This window comes from Antechinus flavipes, chromosome 2 (assembly GCF_016432865.1).
Source record: "Antechinus flavipes isolate AdamAnt ecotype Samford, QLD, Australia chromosome 2, AdamAnt_v2, whole genome shotgun sequence".
Taxonomy (NCBI): Eukaryota; Metazoa; Chordata; class Mammalia; order Dasyuromorphia; family Dasyuridae; genus Antechinus; species Antechinus flavipes.
This window is the reverse complement of record NC_067399.1, coordinates 256,122,612-256,142,241: the sequence shown is the minus strand read 5'-3', so window position 1 is coordinate 256,142,241 and position 19,630 is coordinate 256,122,612. Positions and strand designations below refer to the sequence as shown.

Sequence of the window (19,630 nt, the reverse complement as noted above, 5' to 3'; positions counted from 1 at the left end):
GTCCAATCACCATTTGTACTCATCATATTCTCTTGGCTTTATTCTGGCTGCACTTGCACACACACACACAATCTTTACTGAGAGAATATAAGCTTTTTGAAGGCAGAGACTATTTTACTTGTTTCTTCATATCTCAGCACATAGCACAGTACCTGACTATGTATACTGATTGGTTAATGGTGTCATTTTTTCCCAGATGTTTATCATGAACATTTTGCCTTGTATTGAAGTTATTTGTGCACATCTTATCCTTTTTTTTCTTTTTGTTTTTACTAAATTATAATCTTAGCCAAGGATCACATCTCATCTCCTTAGACCAAGCAATGACTAGCAGAGTAGCTTGCTTAAAATAGGTTCTATAAGCTACAATTACTTAACAATTATGGAAATGAGACACATCAGAATCAAGTATCCAAAGTCTCCTCTAGATCCTTTTTCATGGAAGGAAGTCAACCTCCTAGTTGTTTGTGTAGTGCTGGGATAGTTCCTACCCTTGGATAAGCTGTTCATAGATTTGTATTCCCTGGTAACATCAATAATAATAATAATAATAAAAAGTCTATGTATTTAAAAAGTAGTCAGGATAAAAGTGCCTGTGTTAGCATGCTGGATTAAGCAACCTTTATACCTTTTTTTTGGGTAGTGATGCCATTGTTCATGAGACCCTTTAAAAGATATTTCCAATTAATAGATGTAGTTACTGATGAGGTACAAATGATGAGGCTAGTGGTAGTGAAGAGATATGAGAATTGGGATGAGAATCCTCTCTGGTTGGTGCAGGTCCAATGCGAAAGAATTCACAAATCCAAGAAGTCTGTATGGCAAAAGAGAATTTTATTGTTCACTAAGAAGCCAGCCTGTTAGGAAAACAGACTTCTTAGTGGCAAAGGTCCTGTCAGGGAAATAACAAGGGTTAATGCTGAGAAGAGGATATCTTCACAATAGGCAAGAGTCCTGGCCCGCAGCTTTGGCAAGAAGAGAGCTTCCTTGGCAAAGCATAATCCTGTTTCAGACTTCTGCAAAGATTTGAAGTTCAGAGTTGTCTTCTATTAGTAGTCTGAGGCTGGGGTTTCAATCAATGTCCCCAGTCTAGATTTCCAGTTGAAAAGAGAGTACTTATCTTGGAGTTTTGAGTCACTCAATAGGAATAAAATTACCTAACTGGGAGTTTGAAGGCTTTTTCCCAGAGTCTGGGAACTCTCTGAAGGGGATCCGGGCCACCCCCAAAAGATCTCAGTTTCAACGGAGAGTGATTTGACCAAGATCTCCAATTGAATGAAGTCACTTAACTTGGGAAGGGCTTGTCTGGGAAAGGTATGCTTTTCCCAGAGGAGAGTCTGAGACCCCGAGTCACCCTTCTTTTACCCTCTATGACACAATTCACCCCCATCATTACCAAATCCCAGAAAATATCATTGGCCATATCCACAAACATTAATCTATTCCATTTTCTATGCCACTTCTATACTTTCTGAGGTCTGATATCCAGTTGTCCAATATTCAATTCCAGATGAATTTATACTCTCCTAAGCTCAATACTATAATGTTGATATTCTACTATGCATTCAGTTAAGTAGCTCAGCAGTTTGTCTCTCCTAGAAGTTGTAACAACAGACATTATCTAGAATTTTTATCTTATGTTATTAAAATTACACAAAATGAAACCCTCTTAGAAAACATTTTTTTTTTCTTTTTAAACACCTTGTCTAGCTCCCTCTAAACTACTGAGCTGTGAGGCATTTGCTTGGTTCTCTACTGACTGATTTAGTATATTGAATATAGGAGCTAAGGGTTTTTACAGCTGTCCTTTTAGTTATGAACTCTCACATTTGGAATGGAATTAACATTTATTAACAGCGGACTATGTAGCAGGCACTTGCTAAATGCTTTACAAATTATCATCTCATTTGATCTTTAAAATAACCCTGTGAGGTAGGTGCCATTATGATCACTTTGCTAGTTGAAGAAAATGTGACAGAGTTTAAGTGATTTGTACAGGGTTGTTCAAGTTCATTGACATGATGTCATTGATTCTCTTTGGAGACAAAGAACAAACAATAGTAGTGTCTGACTCTTTGTGACCCCATTTGGGGTTTTCTTTATAAAGAAACTTGAGTAGTTTGTCATTTCCTTTTCCAGCTCACTTTACAAATAAGGAAATTGAGGAAAATAGGGTTAAGTGATTTGCCCAGGGCACACAGCTAGGAAGTGTCTGAGGCTATATTTGAATGTGAGTCTTCCTGACTCCAGGTCCAGTGCTCTATGTGCTGTTGTATGGTATGTATGTATGTGTGTGTGTGTGTGTGTGTATATATATATGTATGCTTGTGTGCATGCACATGAGAGAAAGAGAGAGGCAGAGAAACAGTCTTGAATGTTAATTTTTATGGGAGACCAGAGACTTTTTTAAATTCTTATTTCATCCTAATTTTTGTTTTGACAGCATACAAGGAAAAAATGAAGGAGCTGTCTGTGCTTTCACTGATCTGCTCCTGCTTCTATACCCAGCCCCATCCAAACACCATTTATCAATATGGAGGTAAGTATCCAATCCACTACCATTTTAGCTAGCAAAATCCTACTGCCATAAGTCGGCTTTACTAAAAGTATTTCAGTTCATACCACAGAGCCTTAGGAGAATGGCTGCCAGTTTACAAAAGCTGTTTTGGCCTGTAAAAATGACTAGGGAACACCAGCACTCCTTTATGTGATCAGGAACAAAGTGGGATAACTGCTTATTTTTGGCATGTCCTTCAGTATTTGCTATACGATTAAACAGAAGAGAGAAGTAAGAACCCAGAAAAGCTTGCTTTCCCCTCCTTCTGCTTTTATATTTGCTTCTGGACCTTCATTCATAAGCCTAGCTAAAATGCTTGGCACACAGGATGAGTGAGAAGCTTTGAATCAGACAGAAAAGGAGGCTACTTAGGAAAAAAAATTAAAGGGTATATCAGGGAAGATGCTGACTTAAAATCCAGCCAAAAGTTGAGGCATGTCTCTTTCCTCCAACATAATATCTGTCTTAAAATTTGGATGTGATGAGGTCTAGATATGGGGTACCTAAATGAAATTAGGGTTTAGTTGAGGTCTAGTGGCAGGTTCGGGGTACAGGGAGTCAAACAGAGTTCTCCTGAAACCCCCTTGAGTCTGGCGCAAGGATATTGAGTTACATTAAGTCTAGTAGCAGCGCAAGTCCCCAATAAAGGAATTTATTGGACCGAAAAGCTATATTGATAAAAGAAGTTTATTAAGGGGTTTGGAATTAAGGTTAATGTATAGTAAAGGAAATAGGTGAAGGTAGAGATAAGAAGGGCACCAGACACAGAGTTCCAGTGGACAGAGGGTCCTGGCATGCCAGATGTAAGACTGGCATGTTTGGAACCTCTGCCAAGAGAGGATTCCAACTCTTTTATGAGAGATTTAGCTAGAGGGGCCTGTGGGTAGAGTCCCAAGTTGGCTCAGATCCAGATGGGGCTATTGGAATTCAAAGGGACCAGGATTTTGTGAATCAAAAGGTCCTGGATTGATAATTACAACAACTAGGAGGGGCTAGGAATCAGAAAGAAAGGAATCTTAAAGGGACCACACCCTCATCGGGATGCACCCTGATGGAAGAGCTTCTAAGGTTTCTCCTAAGTCTCTCATCCGTTGTTTTTCCAAGGTAGTGAGCATGATAAATGCATCAAACCTATCTTCTTCTCATAGACATGGAAGTAAAGCAACTGGACAAGAGAGCATCTGGCCAGAGCTTTGAGGTGATTTTAAAGTCACCTTCAGATCTGTCCCCAGAAAGTCCTATACTTTCCTCCCCACCCAAGAAGAAGGACATTTCTCTGGAGGAACTGCAGAAAAGGCTGGAGGCTGCTGAGGAGAGAAGGAAGGTAAAGAATTCTTTTATACTATCTATTTACAAATCCTAATTATGGTGACTATGACCTTAGCTTTTCCTGCTCTAGCCCTATCAATATGTAAATGAAGATTGTCAACTTTATTCTTTTAAGAGTTTTGCTTGTGAAAATGTTCAGCAGGGCTGGTGGCTTAAATTACATGGGGCTTTTCCTTCCTACAGACCTTTTTGTAAAATGCAGGTGGGTTTCTTTACTTCCTTCTACTCTACTTTTTTCTACCAAGATTATTGGATTACAGAAAGGGCACTTGGATTTTTAGCATCCTGGATCTTTTTGCTGAGGTATTGGAAGTGGCAGTTTTGCACTTATGCAGGAACCAAAGGCAGCTCCAATCCCATGGAAATCACACTATTCTGGAGACCTTGCATGAAAAATATCAACATCATTGGATCTCAGAATGTGAGTGACAGAGTATTTATCAAGTGACTCCAGAACAATGCTGGAGCAAGCTTGAATTGGCTCTTGAAATCTGATTGTTAAATTTTCTGTGAGACATTTACACCACTAAAATCAGCAAACACAGATCGATCATCAGTGTTTGATTTGTTTTTTGCTGATTGTCTGGACTAAAGAAAATGACTGAGAATGTTAATGCAGATTAAATTTAAAAGTACATCTTGCCTACAATCCCTCCTATACTCAAGCTAGTTGTTAAATATTGACTAATACACTCTTTTTTTTTTAAATTTTATTTTATTTAGTAATAACTTTGTATTGACAGAATCCATGCCAAGATAATTTTTACACGACATTATCCCTTGCAATCACTTATGTTTCGTTTTTTCCCCTCCCTCCCTCCTCCCCCCCCCCAAGATGGCAAGCAGTCCTATATATGTTAAATATGTTGCAGTATATCCTAGATACAATACATATTTGCAGAACCGAACAGTTCTCCCGCTGCACAGGGAGAATTGGATTCAGAAGGTAAAAATAACTCGGGAAGAAAATCAAAAATGCAAATAGTTCACATTCATTTTCCCAGTATTCCTTCTTTGGGTGTAGCTGTTTCTGTCCATCATTTCTCCAATGAAACTCAGTTAAGTCTCTTTGTCAGAGAAATCCACTTCCCTCAGAATACATCCTCATACAATATCGTTGTCGAAGTGTATAATGATCTCCTAGTTCTGCTCATCTCACTTAGCATCAGTCCATGTAGGTCTCTCCAAGCCTCTCTGTATTCATCCTGCTGGTCATTCCTTACAGAGCAATAATATTCCATAACATTCATATACCACAATTTATCCAGCCATTCTCCAATTGATGGGCATCCATTCATTTTCCAGTTTCTAGCCACTACAAACAGGGCTGCTACAAACAGACTAATACACTCTTGATATTGGCTAAAGCAGCTGCTAACAGCAGGGGTTCTTACCTTGGGGTTCTTAACATGGGGGGCCCATGGAGCCTCAAATGTTCTGTGGATAGATTTTTGGGGAGGTCTGTGAACCTGGATGGTAAAAAAATTTATCTTCTTTTTTTAACTTCTAAAGAAATTTAGCATTTCTTTTAATTATGAATTAAGTCAACAACATGTAAGAATATATAGACTTCATCGGACTGTGAAAGGAATCTGTAACCCAAAAAGGTTGAAAAACTTCTGCTTTTTGCCTGGGCTTGCCAGGCATTGTGCCTGCAACATAGTACTTAATGTCTATTTACTCACTGCAGCTAATATTGTTAGAAGGGGTATCTTCATTGTTGATGGAATTGTGAATACATCCAGCCATTCTGGAGAGTGATTTGGAATTATGCTCAAAAAGTTATCATACTCTGCATATCCTTTGATCCAGCAATGTTTCTACTGGGTTTATATCCCAAAGAGATCTTAAAGAAGGGAAAGGGATTTGTATGTGCAAAAATATTTGTGGAAGCCCTCTTTGTAGTGGCCAGAAATTGGAAACTGAGTGGATGCCCATCAATTGGAGAATGAATGAATACATTGTGGTATATGAATGTTATGGAATATTATTTTTCTGTAAGAAATGACCAGCAGGATGATTTCAGAAAGGCCTGGAGAGACTTAGATGAACTGATGCTGAGTGAAATGAGCACGACCAGAAAATCATTATATACTTCAACAATACTATATGATGATCAATTCTGATGGACGTGGCTCTCTTCAACAATGAGATGAACCAAATTAGATCCATTTGTTCAATAACGAATAGAACCAGCTACACCCAACTAAAGAACTCTGGGAAATAAGTGTGAACCACTACATAGCATTCCCAATTCCTCTAGTTTTGTCCGCTTGCTTTTTTGATTTCCTTCACAGGTTAATTATACATTATTTCAAAGTCCTATTCTTCTTGTGCAACAAAATAACTGTTTGGACATATGTGTATATATATATATGTATTGTATTTAACATATACTTTAACATATTTAACATGTATTGGACTACCTACATCTGGGGGAGGAGGTGGGGGGAAGGAGGGAAAAAATTGGAACAAAAGGTTTTACAATTGTCAATGCTGACATATTTTGCAAATTAAAAGCTATAATAATAATTTTAAAAAGAAGGAGTATCTTTTCTGTATCCCCAAGTCCCATTCTAATACTGGGCTAATGGGAGTACTAACCAGGAGTGCCTAGTTGACAGAATAGACAATTACTCTCTTAGTCCTTTGGAAAACACTTTAAAAAGATAATTTTTTTAAAAGTTGTTTTCTTTAAGGCTTTTCTAGTTTCAAGTTATGGCCGATGAGGCGCCTGATAACTCAGCAGGAGGGCCTTTTCCCCCTTCTATTGCTTCCCCTTGGAGACTTTTTCTGTATCTTTGTAGAATTAATTGGCATCTCAGGATACAATAGGTCCCACAGGAGTTAATATTATTTCGAAAAATTTGTTGCCAAATTCCCTGCCTCATTGGCTCCCCTTATATCCCTGAAATGCTGTCTTATTCCCTTTTCTTGCCCATATGGCCCAAGCCTCCCCATTATTTTGGATTTCTAAATAGGATCTAGTCTTCCTAGTTTTCTAGGAGGTGATCATTTTTTTAAAACCTGCTCATTATTATTGAGTCACTCACCTCTATTCTCAGCTCTGGCTTACTGGTACATACCAGTGTAGAACTCTATTCAGTTAAATTCAACAAGCACTTATTTATTTATGTGAGTAATTTTATTTTTTAATAATTGCTTTTTATTTTTCCAAATTCATACAAAGATAGTTTTCAGTATTCATCTTTTCAAAACTTTCTGTTCCAATTTTTTTCCCCCACTTCTTCTCTCCCTTCTCCCCTAAACAGCATGCAATCCAAAATGGGTTAAACATGTGCAATTCTTCTAGACATATTTCCACATTTATCATGCTTGCAAGAAAAATCAGATCAGAAAGGGGAAAAATGAGAAAGAAAAAACCCAGGCAAATAAACAACAACAAAAAAAAGTGAAAATACTATGCTTTGATCCACATTCAGTCTCTATAGTTCTCTTTCTGGATGCCAATGATTCTTTCTATCCCAAGTCTATTGGAATTGTCTTGAATCACTTCATTGTTGAAAAAATCCATCACAGTTGATCATTGCTTAATCTTGATTTTGTTGTGTACAATGTACTTTTGGTTCTACTCATAAACTTCACTCACTATCAATACATATATTTCTTTCCAGGCTTTTCTGAAATCAGCTTGCTCATCCTTTCTTATAGAACAATAATATTCTATTATATTTATATATCATAACTTATTCTGCCATTCCCCAAATGTGGAGACCCACATGTGGGTCTTTTCCCCTTTTTTTATGATCTCTTTGGGATGCAGATCCAGTAGAGACACTGCTGTATCAAAGCACATGCACAGTTTTATAGTCCTATGGGCATAATTCCAATTTATTCTCCAGAATAGTTGGATCAGTTTACAACTCCACCAACAATGCATTAGTATCCCAGTTTTCCCACATCTCCTCCAACATTTATCATTATCTTTTCTTTATCTTAGCCACTCTGAACGGTGTGAAATGGTACCTTAGTTGTCTTAATTTGCATTTCTTTTTTTTTTTGGCTCTTTGTTTCCTGTCTCCAACAATTTCTCTAATCAATAGTGATTTAGAACATTTTTTCATATGACTAAAAATGTCTTTAATTTCTTCATCTGAAAATTGTGAATATACTTTCATCATTTATCAATTGGAAAATGGCAAGCTGTATTTGGTCTGGTCTGTTCTAGATGCTAGTAGTATTCAAAATTCATTCAAATTTTTGCTTCTAAAAAATCTTGTAGTCCCTTTTTGGAGATAAGGAAAATATTTAATATAGCATAATAAGGCAAGCATACAGATATCTAAATAAAATGCTACGAGATACTTGAAATGCTTAGCTAAATGATTTACACTTAATTCTTCTGTTTCAGTTGTAGCCAACTCTGTCTGACCCCATTTGGGATTTTCTTGGTAAAAGTACTAGAGTAGCTTACTATTTCCTGCTCCAGCTTATTTTACAGATAAGGAAACTGAGGCAAATAGGGGTACACATAGTCAGTATTAGCAAATGAATTGGACTTATCATTACTAAGGAGGAGAATCAGAATTTACATAGTTCCCATTATGTTCAAGTTACTGTGCTAAGTAAGTACTTTTTACAAATATTTCATTTAATTCTTACTACACTGGTGTTATTAACCTCATTTTACAGATGAGAAAATTGAGATGGACAAAGGTTAAGTATCTTGTCCAGATTGTATTAACTGTACAACCAGTAAGTGTCTGAGGTCCAACTTGAACTCAGGTCTTCCTGACTTTAGGCTCAGTACCTCTTGGCTTCCCCTCTAATGGGAGGAATTATTGTTTTTTGCCCTTCATTCTAGAACCATGACATCAGGAAAATAATGCCATGACTTGCAAATTAATTGGATTAAAAAGAGGGAGAGTTGAGCAAGGTCATCTGCCTGAGCCATCTGGATCCAGTGGCAAGATATAGATCAAGAGGACTAGAAATGAACCTGGATAAATTGGATGGAGATGGGGGGGGAGATCATTGAAGATTTCAAGGAAAAATGACACTCAATTTTGACATTAAAAGGAAAAAGGTTATTATAGGCATAATGTAGTAAGAGATATCACAGTGCACTGGCAAGGATTAGACTTAGAATCAAGACTCTTCACCTCTGATTTTGATTAGCTGTGTAACACTTACTAGAGGTATGTCCAAGGGCAAATCACAACTTCTCTGAGGCTCCATTCCCTTGTCTGTAAAGTTAGATGAAAGAAGACTTGCATTACCCACCTTTCCAAGGTTATTGTGATAAAAATGTGAAGTATAAATCTTCAAGTGCTATAGAAAATGTGAACAATAATATTTGGAGATTTGGAAATTGCAGCCATAGAAGGCAGCATCTACAAAAGCACAGGGGGGAAAAACAGAATGATAAAGGGTTGCTGTGAAGAGTCCAAAAGAAGTATGAAACACAGGCCCTCCCTTAACACTTACAATGTCCTATGCATCCTTTAGTTAACTAACAATACACTGCACACAGCTGCTTCTCCAGTGATTTGCAATGACACAAGGAATATATTCCCTAACACTTAACAGCTGGTCACATATCTATCCAATAGCTCCAACTGGTCCCTCTAACAGTGTTTTAATGAATATTGTACTTTCTCATTAGACAGGGAAAGCCTAAATATATGACATTTAGGTAAAATGTACATGTTATGCAATACACAAATATGCCATACATTTATATAGAATAAATATGACTGTTTTTGTACAGTCATTTTTCAGTTGTATCTTACTCTTCTTGACCTTTTTCTTGGCAAAGATACTGGCATGGTTTGCCATTTCCCTCTCCATCTCATTTGACAGATGAGGAAATTGAGGCAAACAGAGCTAAGTGACTTGCTCAGGGATGCAGCTAGTAAATGTTGGAGGCCAGATTTGAACTCAAGAAGATGAATCTTTTTGATTCCATTTCTGAAACTCTAACCTTTGTATCACTTAGCTGCCCATAAATATGATTTAGTACTACCTAAATATAAAGGCTGCTGCTATTGTTGCCACTCCTAGCTTACAAAATACTTTTCCCCACAGCAAAATTTAGTTCAAGTAATTCCAAAATTATGCTTATTATAACACTCTATAAAGCTCAATGAAGAGTGGGCTAGAGTAACTGGAAAAACTTCTTGGAGATGGGACTTGAAAGATTTAGATGTCTTTTCCATCCATTTTCGTTGGGAATTTCTTATGCAGGAAAAGATCTTGGTATAGTACTTTAGCCAGTAAACTATTATTGCTGAAAAGAATAGGCTGATTATATGATTAGAATGTAATAGAAGATAAAATTGGACCTTTTCCATCTATTTAATTCTTCATATTGTAATTCTGTTATATAGGTTATCCAAAAAGTGTTGGTGCAGGGTTAAGCTCCTAAAGCTTAAAGGATAATTAAAGTTTAAACTTTTTAAGCTTAAAACTTCACTAAAATATAAGGGATACCTGTAAAATTTATAATCTCATTCTTCCTACCTCATAGCTCTTTCAATTCAACAAACATTAAGTACTTATTTTATGCAAATAATGCATTTTTGTAGTGTTTTGTGTTTGCAAAGCTCCTCATATACACTATTTCATTTGATCTTCACAACAACCAGGTAAGACAAGTGATATTGATCTGGTTTAGGAGGGCATCAAAGGTTGAGATTGGTATAGGCATCAAATGTTGGGGTTCTGACCTGTAAAGAATTCTCTTTGGCAAAAGATAGATTTATTAAGGAGAAGAGGTTACAGAGAAAATGGAGAGATTCAAAAGGCACTAGGAGTGATAAATATGAAATGAGTTGAGAGAGCATATAGTTAGCAAGGAAAGGTGTTTTTAACAATTAATGATAGAAAAGACAAGTTCTCTAATGAAATCACAATTTACCAGGGGAAAGGGAACATCCCATGAGGCTGGAGTATGGATTTAGCTAGCAGGTGAAATAGCAAAAGAGATTTAGAACCCTAAAAGAGATAGTTAACTACAAGGAGAAAGACACTATAAGGCATGGTGGGATTTTGAGAGGAGAGACACCATATGACATGGGAGAGGGGTGAGGAGAAAGACACCAAGAGGCAGAGTGCATTGGAGGGCTATAAAGGGAATACAGCAAAAATGGTGTGAACCATAGACAAATTTATAGCGGAAACTTAACCTTGGGTTTGATGTAACATGGATTTTTTTGGCTGGACACAGCAAGGTGGAGCCATAACGTCATAGTGTTCCCCATCAGTGCCTTTCCTGCTTGCCTCAAGGAGCAAATCCATCAATATTTCATTCTTTCTCTGCCAGCTGCACCCAGTTATTCAGTACCTCATCAATATTATCATTCCCATTTTACAGATGAGAAAACTAAGGACAAGAGAGGTTAAGGGACCTAATAGAATCATGAAGATATCTGAAGCAAGATTTAAACTCAGGTCTTCCTGATTCTAAGTCAACATTCTATCCACCGTTTCGTCTATGTTAGGAACTGGGGTAGGGTGGGTGGTGCTGGTAGTAATGAAGATTACAAAATAATATAGTTCCAGGCAGTCATGACCTTAAATTGAGGTAGGAAAGAGGAGTATAAGACAATATAACATTCACAGATAATTATAATACAAGTGGTATGTGAAGGAGGCAAAAGAAAGAAAAGAAAATTTGTGGACGGTAAGAATACTCTTAACTATTGTCATTTTTCAATTAATCAACAAACTTTTACAATGTGTTAAGCACTAAACATTAGGGAACTGTAATGCCAGAGAAACTGAGGCAAGATAAAGATTAGAGAGTTTTTAATATTTTATTTGGATTCCTCAGAGGGAGAGATTTTCTGGGACCAAAGGATCCATTTTGGTCCTAGAGCTGATGTTTTAAATCATTCAGCATTCGCCTCAAATGTGAGATTCCAATGATTTTTATATGTGGCTCCAAGATCGGGGAGACAAAGGCAAGGGGTGGAGTCTGAGCATTGGTAAACAGCAGGAATTTCCAGTCAGGGACCATCAATTCGGTTCTGACAGGTTGGGGGTAGGACCATAAATTCTGATAAACTGGGAATAAAGGGGGTAGTCAATTAGAGACAGAAAGTCTGAACCAAGAGATAGAGGATGCTAATTAGATATCTGAGATAGGACATCTGGAGTTTTATCTTTTAGAATGCCAGAGAGGCCAGATCTCTACAGCCCTAATTATTTAATGAACAGAAAATGGGGGTTGCTTGCAGGGGGATTGAAGTAGAACAATTCAAGGAATTGAAGCAGGACAATAAAAGGAAAATGTGGCACAACAGTACAAAGAAAAAAGTGTCCTCAAAAAGCTTCCATTCTAACAGGTTAGACAACATGCAAATATTTAAGTATATACAGGATACATAAAAAGGTAGATAGAAAATAACCTTAAGAATGTTACAGAAATAAACATGCCAGGAACAGCCTTCAGCTGATGTAAATACAGAGAATGCTTGGTTATGTGTGAGAAACAGCAAATATGATTAGCTTTTAAAATTTTTGGATGGGATTGGAGAAGATTGGAGCGCTAGGAAGGGGCCAGACTATGAAGAGCTTTAATATTTGATTCTAGATGTAACAGGGAGACACTGGAATTACAGAGTAAAGAGGTAGCATGGCAACACCTGTGCTTTAGTAAAATCACTTTGGCAGCCTGGTGGAGGATGAACTGAAATAAGCAGAGATTGGGCAGGGAGATTGGTTAGGAGGATATGGCAGTTGTCCAAGTCAGAGACAATAAGAACCAGAACTGTCTTAATTTTCATCTCTGTGCTCTTAGTGCCTGTGTTGGGTTTTGCACATGAGATGAAAGGTGTAATAAATGATTGTTGAATTGAAATGAAAGGTTTGATGTTTTAGAACTATTGAAGTTTATTCTGCATGGTTCTGACATTAAAATAGCAGTTGTGGGGAAAATTAGTTTTTGTGAAATGGGGACAACCCTCTAATTGCATGATTGTGAACTGAGAGGTTTGTGGGAATAGCTTCAGCACCATAAGTCTGTTGCTGAAAAAGTGGCAAATTATTTGTCCTGTTTCTGTTGTTTTTTCGTGTCCTATATAATTTAAAGCATACATCTTTGATTCTTCTTGTTGGGTATCTGTCAAGGAAAGACCACTCTATGATTATTTAGTTAGGTAAGCAAAGATTTTTTATGTTGGGGAAAGGAAAGAAGAGGGACTCTTCTGGAATAGATCACTGGTTTTCACCTGGAGCCCTTTAATTTGCCAGACTCAGGAGGCACAGGTACTCAAGCAGCTGGCAGAGAAGCGGGAACATGAGAGAGAGGTTCTACACAAGGCCCTGGAGGAAAACAACAACTTCAGCCGTTTAGCGGAAGAAAAACTCAACTATAAGATGGAACTCAGCAAAGAGATTCGGGAGGCTCATCTGGCTGCCTTGAGAGAGCGGCTTAGGGAGAAGGTGAGTCTTATTGCTTCTCTCACATTCCATTCCCTTTCTCTTTCATTAGGACTAAGAATCCTTATGGAAGAATTTCATCCTTCTTTTGGCAGATTGGAATGACTAACTTTACCTACCCCACTCTAAAAATCCCCATACAATGAATCCAATGAAAATCCATGGAAAAATGCAGTTTCCATATTAATTAGTGACCCTTAGTACCGATTTTGGTGGGTTGGAACTGTAATAAGCATCCCTAATAAAGAGCGTTTTCTCCAGCCTAATTACTTTCAATATAAATAACCTGATTGTATGTTATGTGCACAGAGAGACTAAGAGGAAGAGTAGAATCCCCTGAACTCTAGTCATTTTGTCCTCAGGTAATCTTTCTTCTCAGAAGCCTTCTCTTCCTTCCCACTTCAGCCCCAACACCTTCCCACCATAATTAAAAATTCTCATTCTTGGCACTCAAATATTTGGCATTGGTCTGTGTAATCCCCCGATACTACAACCAGGGCTCAATACAGCAGTTCTTTCTCTTATAGTTGATACTTGTGACCGTAGTTCTGTTATTGCTATTGATTTGGCCTAATAGCACATTAGTTCTTTTTGGTTGCCACATCACAATGCTCAGTAACACTAGAATGTCAGGAAGATTGGGGAAGGATAATTTATGTTACTCTATAAAGCCTAAGAGCCTATTAGGCTAGACTAATTCCATTAATCCAAGTTCTTTCCATTAATCTGGTCTCTGCTACCCTTCTTCTGAATAGGAGTCTAAAATGGAGGTTGAAGAATCTGAACTTAGGTATAAGAGATTTCCATGATAAAAGAAGGAGGAAAACTACAATCAGGGGGGAAAGCAAGAATGTCCAGAAAATCAACATCTCTAGGTGATCTCTTCTTCCTCTGCTTAACTCTTCCTGTGTCTTTGCAGGAACTTCATGCAGCTGAAGTCCGCAGGAACAAGGAGCAGCGGGAGGAGATCTCTGGTTAATGTGCTTTTCTATGTGCTTACCACCTGGTTCCTGATATAAAACAACAACAAAAAATTTTTTGTTTGTCTAGATGCAACTTTGTTTCTTTACTTACCCTTCCCTTTCTCTTCTGCTTACTCCTATGCTGACTTCCCTAGTTTATGCTTCTCTTTTAGGATCCTTATCTGTCCAGTCCTTGTGGAGGGCCTTGCTGGCCTTGGAGAACTCTAAATGAGTAGCCCACTAGTCATATAAATATAATCAATCACATTAATCACCCGATAATTCAATCTACTTGGTTCCTGGAGTCTTTCTTAAATAATGTAAAAGAAGGAGACATTAATAAATTCAACCAACAGTGGCATGGACATGTGGATTTCTTATCCAAAGTTTGTTCATGGTACTTTTTTTTTTTTTTTTTTTCATTTAAGGGAATTTATTCTGAGCCGGCTTTCAGTGTCAAAGGGATAAGGAGTCAAAAGTAATCATTTCTTCACTGATGGTAAACCAGGGGAGGAAGAATAATGAATGTATCCAGTTATCTTCAGGATTAGAGAAGAAAGGAAATTGAATGGGAGAGTTAAAATTCTGTTTCTTTTTGGGTTACTGTTTCTAGCACTGATGAGGCCTGAAGTTCCAAAAGATAAACCTGGGGACAACTGGTAGTGGACTTGCTCAGATGGTCTATGTCATAGCTTTATTCCCAGAAAACAAATATAAGAGGTTGAATATATGGACGCCAAATATTAACTCAGCTGTTTTTTCATTATTAATCATAATAGCAGTGCTTAGAGAGAATATAAAACTGAAGATCTACATTCTAAGGAGTTGGGAAGTCTGAGGCTATTTGATAGTTCTAATCAGGAACATGGACATGCTGTTACCTAGAGCAGAAATTTTCAAAAAGCATTAGGATGAGTATTATAATCTAATCTAAAGCACTGAAAATCCAAAACTTTGCATAAGGGATATCAACTTGTCAGACATTCTATGAAGTATTTAGTACCAACAGAGTTGAGTTCATTAGAAACTCTGCTTTATCCATCTACAAATATATGTAAAGTTCATAGTTTATTTTTTTCAAAGGACTCAAAAACTAGAAGAGAAAGAGCAATAGGTAGACTCACTTCTGCTGCACAGTAGTTGGAAGACCAGGTTTTCTTTTAACTGTGGAGGAGGCTACCAGTGTGGACACATTCTCTGATGTGAATGGTTTGGCGTGTCTACTTGTTTTATGAAAACAACAGCTTAGGTGGACACAAATTCCAAATCCAGACTACAAATGGGAATAGGTTGAATATTAGAACTCAAAATAAAAGGCAACTGCTAGGTATGACCTAGACCTTTTCATCTTTTTAAAATAGCCAAACTATAGTTTCTTTGGTGGCCATTAGCAGATTTGTGACTTTGAGCTTAGCAGTTCATCTGTAATTTATTGAGAATTGCCTTATACTACTGAGATATCAAGTGACTTCCTCTGGGAACACAGCTTGTCTGTCATAAGATCGAACTCAGAACTTCCAGACTCTAAGGGCTGTTCCTTTATCTGCTAGGACCTACTATTTTATTCTTGGAGGACACTGAAGATTTAAATTCTTTTCTTTATCATATTTTTAAAACTTGTGAAAAGACTGTTTGCTTTTAACTTTTAACAACCTTTAAAATTTTTTATTTACTTCTTTCTGGCAGTCCATGAGTGTAATTTAGATAATCACTTGAGGATTCTTTTCTTTCATAGGACATAGGTAGCAGCAAATGGCTACATCATAGGCTCATGATCTATCCCTGTGAGTTAGAGTTGGCTGAGATCTTAGAGGTCACGTAATCTAATGCCCTCATTTTAAAGATAAGGAAACTGAGGTCCACAGATAACTTGTTCAAAGTCACACAGGCAGTAATATAAAGTTAGTAGATTCAGTTATCTGGTGATTTAAGTGTTGGGAGAAGGTAAAAAGGGCTGAAATCCTTAGCTGAATCTCACTCAAACATTGCTTATCATATTTTCCATTTTACTAATGGGAAAAATAAAAATCCCAAACCTCTCTAGCAGTTCCAGTGGGGTCTTTCTTTTTGGTTTATGAAAGAGAGCAGTCAATATCAAATTACCATGCTGACCATCTTTAATATTGCAATTTCTTTCAAAATGTTGGGATCATCTTTCAGTCTTATCTGGGAACTCAGAACAAATTTTCCTTTTCATAAATTTGCTCAATCTTATTAGGGAAAACTGGATTAATTCCTTTTGCCTTCTCAATCACATTCATGAGTAAAAGCCAAAGCAGGTAGACATGCAGTTATCTTACCTTGGCCAACATATTGCTTTTACACAAAGTTGTTACTCTAGTACTCACACAAAAGTTTAACAAGTGTCTGAATCCTTTTGGCTAATTGTATCTGGTGCCAATTTGCTCCCCACCCTCTATGTAAAAACGAGCTACTTTTAATTTCCATTATGCTGGGAGCAATGTTGAAGTGAAATTGTTACTTTGTGTTCATTCATATCCCATTTCAAAATGTGTTGATTTAAATCTGCGTGTAAGGATCCTACTCCTACATCAAAAAGACTGAGTCCCCATAGCTGAATAAGTTTAGCCGTTATTTCTCTCCTAAAGTTGCAGCGGAAACTGGAGGCCATGATTAGGATTTGGCAATTGCTAAAAGCTAAAGTTGCTTAGGGCAAGGAAAAAGATGAAACTGAAGGTTGAATTTCTTAATAGTCATCAGTTTCTAGCAGGTAGCAATTCTTGTAGCAGAAACTTACTATAATTCAGATTCATTTTATTCATATCATAAGGTAAATTTTAAAAGTTAAAAATTACTTAAATTAATAGTAATAAAATCTCTATGTGTGCTAGAGTGTAATAGTTGAAATGGTCCAAATGTTGGGGGTCCTATATCTGTGGGATATAGGAAACTGTCTGCAATTTATCAACTCTGTCCTGTTCTGTAATTGTTTGCTTGGGACAAAATTTTAAACTAAAACTTGTAAATACTCTTTATTAGTGAGAATCCTAAGAAATGTTGTACTCATGAGTTTGAATACAATACAGGAAAACCATTTCCCCTTTTGACCAAAGGAGCCGGATTGGTTAGGAAATAGGACAGCCTCGGGGTATAGAAGCTACTCTTAAAGGGGTTAAAAGAGCCTTCTGAGTAAATTTGGATTTGCTAAGAATGTTTGTCAGTGCCTCCTACTCAGAGGATTTAGTCTAACTACCAATTTCCTGAGAGTAACCTATGATAATCTCAAGCGTTTTCCTTGGGAGTCCTATTAAGGACTAAGATACATGTAATTTAGAAGAAAAAGAAATGGTTAAGATAGATCAAGACCAATCCTCCATGTTTCTGTGAGTAGAAGACTTCATATTCCTTATCTTAATCCTTGGATGCTACACAGCATTCTTCGACCACTTCATCATTTGGCTGAGAGAATATGATCCAGCATTAGGGAAGTTCAATGCAATTCCCCAAGGACTTTTTTTTTTCCTTGGTGGCTTTGCTTATTACTTTGCTCTCTTGCTAACTTGCTCTTATAGTACATGCCAGTTATTTGGTTAGCTTCTGTCAGGTCTGGGCAGTTTAGGAAAAGACTCCTATCTCTTCATCTTATTCTATACTCTCACTCTCTCCTCATTTCTTCCAACTTCATTAAGAAACAGTAAGTCTTAAAAAATTTATGGACATTTCTTCTTTTTGCACTGAACCCCTGATATTGCCTAGATTATAATAAAGAGGCAGATAATATCCCTTGGTCATGGAGAACTTAGTAGAAATTGTTAATTATCTTTAGTGCTGGAAATTATTTCTGACCTCTCAAGCACAAAAGTGTGCTACTGCTAGCTATATAAGACCAACATTGATGAGGGTTATACCTTCAATTATATCTGCAAGTCATTTTTGAGCTTACCCAGATTCTGAATCCCCATCCTTAGAGAAGGCAAAATGCCTATCTCCTATATGTGACTAGAAAACCTCAACCAACCCCTCTTTCTCTTGCTACTAGCTCAATGGGTATTCTTTAAAGCCAGAAGAGAAGTCTTAAATTGTGTGACACAAATAGCAATTCCCCATGAGTAGGTAGAAAATAAAACTGCTTCATTTGGCTACTTCCTATCATAACTTTCCATGGCTTTATGGGAGGAAAATAAGAAGGGAGATTTAAAAAAAAACTTATCATTGGAAACCCTGGACAAGTAAAAATGTCAGAAAAGAGGCTGGGATTTGGTAAAAGATTGAGGAGAAAAAAAAAAAAAAGCCAATCCAATACCATCTTCTCTGTGCAGAGTTGTCTGATGAGATTAGGTATTCTGGGGAGGGAAGGAGGGAGGGAGGGAATGTTGAATATGTGTGGGTGTGAGTTGACATGGATCTGTGATCTTAGGACATTTGCAATTATAGCCCATTATCTCTTTAAATTTTTAGTTATTTCCTCCCCAACCCCCCTTATCAAATCAGGGTAATCCTGTTATAATCACACCATATAAAAGTTGTAGTCATGGGGTAGGAGGGAAGTTTTTTGTTGTAAACAATTTTTGTGGTAGAAATATAATTAGAAATACTGATTGCTGACTGTCAGTGTAAGTAGTTGTTTACAAATTAATACACACTTCATACAAAGACTATAAGATTCCATTTAAAAACCGAAATCTTAATGTTTCATTTGGATTGGTCACTGGGCCAAAGTGATTTCTAACGATCTTATATTGCATAAGTCACCTCTGTCTGCTGTACTCTTAGTATCGATCCTGCAAACATACATCTGTAATGTGTATGCATCCACTATGAAGTATAGAGATGTACGTCTATGTAATATGTACTCACTGACACTTTCATCCCCACATGGTCAGGGAAAGGCTGGTTATGGTGCTATAGTGATTTAGTTCCTAACCATGCTAGGGGATAAGGTTATATTTTAGGACTAATATTGCATCTGTTAGATGTCCTTTATGGAACAAAAAGTGCTGGCTACTATTAAGGCTTTTAATCATTAAACTGGTAGATTATATCTTTTAACTAATCCAGTTCCTTTTAAAAAAAAGCCAGACCATGACAAAATCAAAGCCAAAAATAGATGCTCAGTACAGCTCTAAATGGATCAAGTTTGGGCTTTAATATCACTGACCCTATATAGAATCCATTTTTCACAAAACAGTGTGTACAGTTTTCAAATACATAGAACAAGAAGCCTGTGATGGATTTCCTACCAATCTGACATCATATAGTTCCTTTAGTGCATTTCATTGTCAACTTAAGGTTGTTGTTGTGCAAAAGAAGTGATGATAAAATAAAGTTGATATTAAACTAAATTTTGGAATGAGATTTTTATTATAGTAAAATATCGGAAGAAATCAATACCACCCAATATATTTACTAGTTTAAA

The 19,630-nt window shown here is 37.0% G+C and overlaps 1 protein-coding gene across 1 annotated transcript in view; it reads left to right on the top strand.

Annotated features, from left to right (window-relative positions):
- The window catches only part of STMN3 (stathmin 3), a 38,141-nt gene extending 18,585 nt beyond the window's left edge, over positions 1-19,556 (top strand). Inside the window, exons 2-5 of the mRNA XM_051976797.1 lie at positions 2,444-2,539; positions 3,706-3,881; positions 13,103-13,294; positions 14,211-19,556. Of these exons, the coding sequence (XP_051832757.1) occupies positions 2,444-2,539; positions 3,706-3,881; positions 13,103-13,294; positions 14,211-14,270 (524 nt within the window). The 3' untranslated portion in view covers positions 14,271-19,556. The remainder of the gene's footprint in view (positions 1-2,443; positions 2,540-3,705; positions 3,882-13,102; positions 13,295-14,210) is intronic.
- Positions 19,557-19,630: the final 74 nt, after the last annotated feature.